The sequence below is a fragment of the Lates calcarifer genome, linkage group LG6 (genome assembly GCF_001640805.2).
Source record: "Lates calcarifer isolate ASB-BC8 linkage group LG6, TLL_Latcal_v3, whole genome shotgun sequence".
In the NCBI taxonomy this organism is placed as follows: Eukaryota; Metazoa; Chordata; class Actinopteri; family Centropomidae; genus Lates; species Lates calcarifer.
In genome coordinates, this window is record NC_066838.1 from 516852 (window position 1) to 525028 (window position 8177).

General features: G+C 42.2%; 1 protein-coding gene across 2 annotated transcripts; it reads right to left on the minus strand.

Annotated features, from left to right (window-relative positions):
- Positions 1-1046: 1046 nt before the first annotated feature.
- LOC108900453 (targeting protein for Xklp2) lies at positions 1047-7876 on the minus strand. Of its 2 annotated transcripts, none has more exons than XM_018701496.2 (17): positions 7746-7876; positions 7106-7246; positions 6595-6714; positions 6308-6431; positions 6072-6149; positions 5805-5921; positions 5280-5389; positions 4956-5104; positions 4204-4375; positions 3972-4110; positions 3285-3507; positions 3039-3134; positions 2466-2639; positions 2236-2382; positions 2025-2136; positions 1441-1607; positions 1047-1268 (listed from the first exon to the last, which is right to left on the minus strand). In XM_018701496.2, the coding sequence occupies exons 2-17, from the start codon at positions 7215-7217 to the stop codon at positions 1158-1160; spliced, it is 2151 nt and encodes a 716-aa protein (XP_018557012.1). In that variant the 5' UTR covers positions 7218-7246; positions 7746-7876; the 3' UTR covers positions 1047-1157. The 2 variants fall into 2 exon arrangements, with proteins under 2 accessions (XP_018557012.1, XP_018557011.1); XM_018701495.2 differs by having other exon boundaries at positions 1441-1625.
- Between the last annotated feature and the right edge of the window lie 301 nt (positions 7877-8177).

The following is an 8177-nucleotide window of genomic DNA, read 5'->3' on the forward strand; positions in this document are numbered from 1 at the left end:
TGAGAGACTCATCCTCACTCAGAGTAAGTGTGCCATCTCTGCCAACCTTGACCAACACCAGCATACTGAGCAAACAGCTCTCTCAGGAAATGACCAGGAGTTCAGTGTTTTTTTAGATGCTTTTGAGAAAACTTGTTGAATTTTACTTCAGTGAGTTACACAAACTGTGCGTTTTCTTCTGTATCCAAAGCAGTTCTTTTCTGCTTCCTTCCTCAACTGAGATACTCCAAAGCCTGTTAAGCTTCTTTAATTTTTCAATCTTCTATTTGATAAAAACCACACTCCGTTTTACTTTTTTGCATTTGCAATATCACTTCCTTTTAAGAGATTACGTATTGGAATCAGAATGGAAAACAACTTGAATAAAACAGTGAGCCCAATTCAAGTGTGTCTGAAAGTCTCTCTGTTCTCTCCCTGCTGTATCACACAAGCATCAGACCCAAACTGATGAACTCAAGTCTCCTTCTGAAACAGGCTTCACAGATATGGAAGACAAATGTCAAAGTTCAGTTCAAAACAATCGTAATGAATGTGGCCAAAAAGAATACACACCCTACAACACCTGTTTACATCTGGACCCACTGCAACTGATAATTCACATAAAAGACACATCTGTCTTTTATGCATGTAAACATGTATTTAGTCAAGTGCAACACATACTATAGAATTACAGTATATATATATATATATATATATATGTAAAGGTATTAAAAACAGAGGGCTCAGGGTCTCTGCAAACCATAGCATCTGGATCATGTAGAGGCCCTTAACTTGTTTAAACTGTGCTTTATAAGAGGACCAACTGAAACAGCTACAAACAAAACGAACCTGGAACCAAGGCTACTTGGCCACCCCCTGGGAAACTGTCTTCTTGGTCATTTGTCCTTGTATATTTCCAAACAAATGTCAGTACAGACTGATACAGACAGACAGAGCAACACAATAGTGTTTTCCGAGTTTAAACCTTGCCATATGTTATCTTAGCATTAAACACTTTTATGTGTTAGCTCTGTCAGGATGTCAAATTAAAAGTCCATAATCATAGCTGACATTTGATAATCTTTATTTGAAAAGAGATGAAGGCAAAATTTCAACAAAACATTTAAACTAGTATAATAAAAGTAGAGATTTTTACAGAGTGGAATGAAGCGGGTTTATCACAAGCGGAAACGATCAGAGAAATTTGGTGACTGGGGAACTGTGAGAGGAACTTCACTCTTCTTCACCGCTACAGGTCTGTAGTGTCTGATGGGCTGAGCCTTGTGAACCTGCAGAGAAGGTAAAGAAAAAGTAAGTCAGACAGACTACACTCTATAAAGCTGTAGCTGCACACACAGACATGCAGTTTGATCAAGCCACATGCCACATGGCTACCATATCAGTGGGAGTGTTTTCATTCAGCGATCATGTAAACTCTCCTTTCCAAATAAACCAAATGACCTGTTCTTGCCGCAGCTTGGCAATCTCCTCTTGCTGTCTCTGCTCCTCCTCTCGTCTCTGCTCCTCCTCCATCAGTGCCCTGAGAGCCTCTTTTTCACTGGCCAGTCGCTCAAACTCTTGCCGCTCCCGGGCCCTTCGCTCTGTTGCCAGCTCAAAGGCTTCAACAACTGTGGAACAATCAATGCCTTCTCAAGAGAGCAGTGACAGATGATAGTGAAGGCAACAGGAACATAGTGAGTCAAACAACACTGCCTCAGCAGAAAGCTGCAGCAGGTTTGAATAGAGTCATAGACCGTAATTAAAATACTTGACACAATACTGCTCAGTCCCAGTTATAAATATGACATTATCAGATAATTATGGAATTTTTGTGTCATTGAAATTTTAAGAAACACATGTTTTCAAGTGCGCTGATTGGAATAGAGGATGTTTAAGATGGGAAATTGAAAATAAGTACAATGTTGTGCTAAGACCTGTTTGAGGCCTCAGCCAGTCAGTAATATGCATTTTTCTAGACTATGAGGATCTCAGATAGGTGTAAATAAAGCTGGGTTAGGGTTGGTGATCTGTGTTAACAGTCTTACCTGCTGCAGCGTGATCCTCCTTTTTGGGTTGGAAAGGCTCTTTATGAGTGACAGTGTTGGGCCTGGCTTTGAATACTGTCGCCTGTTCTTGTTGTTTCTGCTCTTCTTTTACCTACAAGGCACAGGGATCATGTTGAAACTCCAAGGTAAAGGCCGACATGACTGAGAATGAAAACTGCTCCTGTGTGTTTGGTGGCACATCCCATCATACCATCTGTTCCCAGCGACTGCTCCTGACAGCGCCACGCTCATCCAGGAGCAGTCTGAAGGGTTCTGGCTTCGTTGGCTCCAGCTTTTTCTTTTCAGGTAGGACCACACTGTCAAAATCTGGCAGTGGCTGGGCTTTGAACTGTGGTACCTGGGAAAGTTCAAAGGAAAGTGATTCAACAGTGTCTTTATTCTGGATGTCTAAGAACGCTGGATGAGAAAGTGTAACTCCACCTCTACATTTCGCATCTCCTCCAGCCGCTTCTCTTTCAGTGCCTTCCTCTCTCGTTCCCTCTCTTCAAAGGAGAAAGGACAGACCTCCACATGGCGGTTCTCAGGTAGCAGGGGCTTGAAAGGGAGACCAAAGTGGGGTACTGGGGGGGCCTTGACTGGTGAAGGAATTTTTGCCTGACAAGACAGACATCAGGTTTAGGGTCATGTACACAGGTATGGCTGGTATGGAGGGGTTTGTTACCTTTGTTGCTGCAACTATGATGTCATTTCTAATGTCCACGGCTACAACACCCAAAAACAGAGAAAACCTCTGTTTAAAATATCAAAATGTCTTGTGTTGTGTGTGACCAAAACCCAAAAATATTCAATGTATTATAATGTAAGAAAATGTCAATGTAAGCCTAAAGAAAAGGAACAAATTCTCTCTTGAGAAGTTGGAACCAGAACATTTGATTAACTGGCAGACCGTTGCAGCTCTGGTTACTTTAAGTTAAAGAAAAATCCCGTCTGTTAAAGCAGTGAAGGGAAAAAGCTGAGCAGCACTGAATTCAAGACAACCAAATGTGTCCTCACTTCCTCCATCTTGCGATCCACACGAACCCTCTTCTTGAGGGTGAAAGCTGGAGACTCAGGAACAGTTGGATGCAGAACTTGCTTTTCTGGTAACCCCTGTTGACAGGAGGAAGTACTCTTTACAACCTTCATACATGGAAATAACTGTAAAAGCTTCATGTTCTCTCTGAAGAATAAAACCAAGCCAGTTGTAGGGTAAACCCTTGTATCTGACATTGAACTGCTGGCAGCAGGATTTAGACTCACCACTACTCCTTCCAGCATCTTTTTGAGCAGAGGCTGAGCTTTAAAGGTGTGGGGCTTGTCTTCGCCCTCTGAAGGCTTCTGGGAAGTCTGTCTCTCCTGGAGCCTTTTTTCAATCTGCAGCTCAAAGCCTTTAGGTACAGTGGGTTCCTTCACTACTGGCTTCTTTAAGTCCTCTGCGCTCTCCAATATTTTCCTGTTCAGCTCCAAGGCCTTGAATTTAAACCTGTGATCAGGACACAACATCAAGATGGCAGAGGAGTAAATGCACAGTCTCATGTGGAAAGCCAGTCCAGATGTTTCACCATTTGGAGCTCCAATGACAAACTTGATGAAAATCAGTGATTTACGGCCAGCTGCATTTATGCTTAGTTATAACACCTGCAAGTTCAATAGAAGGGACAAATTCCAGCCGTTTTCCATACATCAGCAAAGTAAGTAACAACACACACTGAAGTTGGACAGCCCACCAAGGAGAGAACTGGACATTCAAAGTCAAAAGGAAACAGATGTGCTGCTTCTCTTTCTAAAGTGCTTTCACAGGAAGCCACAATCCCTGGTGTGTCTTCCCACATTCACACCTGTGCACATTTGGTCGATCGCTGAAGAAAGTAGGCTGGACTGTCAGTTTAAGAAAGTTACAGTAACCTGGTAACGCACAATGGTGGGACATAAAATAAAGGCCCTTACCTGTGAAGCTTGTTCACCTCTTCAGCCTCCAGGTCAGCACTGCTCCTAACTGTGGGTGGCCGGCTCCTCTGGCGAGTCATCAGATGTGGGGTATGAGGCTGGGTGAGCTTTAAGTGGTCACCCTTCACTGGGGAAGGCCCTGACACAAACAAAGTTAAACATGTGCTTATCAGTTATATATAAACCCCCATAGCACAGAAAAACACTTTAGCTCTTAAAGACAAACACCAACCTCTCTCTAGACTGCAGCGACTGCGCAGATGGTAGCGGTCCGGGGTTCGTTTCTGGAACTGCTCTATCTGCTGAGCCATGGGCACATAGACATCTGGCCCCTCCAGCTTTCTCTTGCTGCCTGTCGACAGGTTGAAGGGTTTGGGTACTGTGGCACCTTTCTTGGCCTTTACCTTTAAAATAAATAAATACAATTGGGTGTTTCATACAGTTGGATGCACTTTTACAAGAAGAAGGGTGCTGCTCAGGCCAAAAACCGTAAACGTGACGAGTTTCTGTTTTAAGTTAATGAAATAAAAGCTTCAGTATTTGAAGAAAGTATTTTCATGTCTGTTTGCTGCAAGAGTTGGATTTACTTTGTTTTACTTCATAAATCAAACATTTTTTGACCAAGCTTTTTATATACACTTGTAGTTTCCATCTAGTGACAGATGACAACTGATCCATCATCAGAACCACATCAAAGTCATCAACACATTGATATTTTAGTAGTCTACAGAAGTACTTTATATTGCCTTTACAATAACTCTTAACTGTAGAGATGTTCGTTACAATCTGATTTCACTGAAGAAGCACAAGCAACAAGCAATCTGAATCCCATAACCACTGCAGTAACACAGCTTTCCCTTAAAAGGATCCACAGACATTTCTTCTACGTTCTAGGTGAATTATTAGTGATCTGGGCTTCAGTTTTGTCAAAAGGCCTGGGGCTGCAGTATAGCTTTAAGGTGTTAGCATATATCAAGTACTTACTGGGGAGGAAGGTTTACGAAGCTGATTGATAAAGTCCACTTCCTTGTGCGCTGTACTAGATGAAGTGGTCACCTTCATACGGCCGTCTGTGTTGAAATGGAATTCTTTGGGCACAGTTGTGGACAGGGCTGTCTTCTTTGGTGGTGGCTCTGAAATAACAGTGACAGACTTCCTTTCTAGAAGTGAACATTCTTCCTAGCTTCCAGAGGTTTTAAAATGGCAACAGACTAACCGCTTGTCATCCAGCACATAGAACACAAACACGTTGTCAAGTACATTTGCTAATGGCTGCGGCCCCACATAAAGTACGTCAGTTGTACTCACTGCCAGCCAGAGCAGCTTTGTAGCTGGTCTCGTTCTTCTTACGATGCAGAGCCACTTTCTTCTGGAGATTCCTGATGCGCTCCAGCTCCTGCTCTTCAGAACTACATGGCCTGTTTTGACACATTCATCAGCAAAAATACAACTTTAACTTGCCTCTCCACCTCATTCTCATTTCAAGTGGAAATATTCTATTCAAATCATTTTAGAACTTCACTTTCAGTTAATGTCATTAAGATAATAGGATTAAAACACTTTGTTCTTGAAGACCAGGCTTTGCATATGCAGGTGGAGACAGCCAGCTACTTTTTTAAAAATTGAAATTCTTTTCACTGCCTTTGAATGTGGCCGTTTTGAATGAATAAACACTTGTTTTCCAGAGTTGTCAGACAACAGATCGTATGAAAATATTCACCCTTATTTGGCACACCAGGCGGGTGCCTGCACCTAATAGCAGTTCTATCAATGCCTTCAAGAACAAAAAAGAAACTTGTCCTCTTTCACTAGTAACAGTAACCGTGGACTTACCCTGCGTTTGCAGTATCGGAAGCTGCTTCCTGGGTCTTAGGTGCACTCATGGCATTCAGCCCTCCACTTCTGCGGAGGATAGTCCTGGATTTTCTAATCAGTTGGGCAACAGGACTCCTAGAACAAATGGTTGCAGTTGAAAACTTATGCACAAACATTCTGTAAAACAAGAAACAATCTGTTGGGATTGGACCTATGCAGTCTAGTCTTTGTAGGTCATAGGAGAACATGTTGAGGAGGATATGACAGGACAACCATGACACTTACCTTCTGTGTTTCTTTGATGGTGGTGCAGTTGTTGGTGGTGGGGCAGAACCACATGTTGACCCCTTACGTTTTGAAACCCTAAGATAAATAGAGATTAATCAAAAACAAAAAAAAAACAAAAAAACAAAACTACAGAGCATCTTGGGACAGGATCAAATCCCCCTAACCATTTGACCTTGCTTTCCCATTTCTAAGTTCACACCGCAGTGTTACTGCAGCCATCACTACAACTGTACCTGCGTGGTTGGGCAGGAGGTTGATTAGCGCTCCTAAGCCTTGGTTGGGGATCAGTCTGACTCTCAGTTTCTGCAGCCCAGGATGTCACAATGTTTGGAGGTGGAGATGTCGATGTGTCAGGACCTGGAACATTGATCGGTCCACATGAGGTCACATTAACCAAGTCATAGGGACTATCTACTGAATTACAGAAGACTAGAGGACCACACACAGGGAGCAAGCTACCTTTAAGTATCTTAACAGAAACCACTGTGTTGTAATTAGGTATAACGCAAAGGAAACTGACCAGTGGCCACATCTGTCTCAACTTGACCTCTGGGAACGTTAGGTGAGTCGCTTTTCACGAAGGAGCAGTCGGGTCCCGAAGGTGTATTAAGGTCACAATCGGCTCCCCCCGCCTGTTGCTCTGCATGTGTGACACAGTGAAAGATAAAGTAGGTGTGGACACATGATCACTATTAGTATTCTAATTGTCATTATTATTTTCTTTCCATATACATCATTAGCTCCACATGGAATCTGCACTATGCTATGTTCTCCTTTCCCTATTCTCTATGAGCAGTGGCTGCATAAGGAGGTACAGAAGACAAACTCATCCTTAAAAACACAATCATTGTCCTGATCATTTTTGCTGTCAGGTATAGCAGGATTACACACACAGAAAGAAAACAACATCAACTTTAAGTTGGAAGAGAATGTTGCAGGAGAAACAAAGAATTGGTATTTGTTTACTGCTATCTCAACAAATCAACGTTAGCTAAATATCAACCACATTAAAATGTTGGAACGAGACTTACCAAACCACTCATCGTCGTTGTCTGCAGTCTCCAGCTGGTTGAGGTCGACGATGTGAGACGGGGCGTCAAATTCATAGCGGTCAAAGGTTCCACCGGAGTCGCTTTCAGCCATGTTTTGGGCTGTTTTATAAGACAGCCCGTCTAAACAAGAAACCATTAGAGAAACCAACCCTTACACTAGAGCCAGCTTTGGTTAAGTCTACATTTAGTTAACCGAGCAGTCTATCAATGTATTTCATTTTAACGAATGCTGGGTTACATCTGAAAACCGTACTTCGATGGAAAATGACTGGCTGCACTAACTTATCACACCATCAGAACCGGAAAAGCTTCACAAAGAACATACATTGTGCCGATTAAAACATGTTAATCTCTGTGGTGACGTTAGATTGCTGAGTGGCATTTTCTTCGTTTAAGCTGTAGTTTAGTTTAAAGAAACGCTACCGGGGGAAAACGACTGGCCGTGGTCAAACGTTAGACCATAACTTGTCTTCACGGGGGAAGCATTCTATGAATCAAATGATCAGCTAATTCTTATAAATACATTTGTTATATTGGTACATTCACAACTGGCTAGTTTAATAAAGTAAGAAAACAATTTCTCATGTATTGCTGAAGTAAAATTTGTTGAAGAGCTCACCGAAGCCGTTCGTTTCCACAGCGACGCAGATCGAACTGCCGCAGACGCCGCGCAGCTTCACTTTTGAACTAGCCAATGGTTACCGTCATGTTCATCAGCTCGCCGCTTATTGGTTCAAACTTCCTTTGACTTGAACACGTGATCGCTACAAATGGTAAAATAAGGTCTTGACACAACAAACAAATGGTTTATTAAATGGAAACGACCAATAAAAGTTTTACCAGTTATTCTCGCAATTTATCAAATGAATTCAAAGTCATTGTGGAAAATCCGCATTTGTGTTCTGCCTAATATATTACTCATGTCTCTATAAGAAATATAGGGCAATTTCCAGGTGTATGGGGAGAAAGTTACACATGGAATACCTGCTAGAGTAACACTTGCAGAGATCACATTTTAAAATTTATTTCTGTTGTACTGAGAACTTCAGAT

Excerpts from the sequence above, each read along its gene's own strand:
- LOC108900453 (XM_018701495.2), bottom strand. The coding sequence starts at position 7,217 with ATGGCTGAAAGCGACTCCGGTGGAACCTTTGACCGCTATGAATTTGAC. Across the intron at positions 2,640-3,038 it reads TGGATCGCAAGATGGAGGAA|GCAAAAATTCCTTCACCAGT; the intron begins GTGAGGACACAT and ends CTGTCTTGTCAG. Across the intron at positions 1,626-2,024 it reads GGAGGATCACGCTGCAGCAG|GCATTGATTGTTCCACAGTT; the intron begins GTAAGACTGTTA and ends TCTCTTGAGAAG.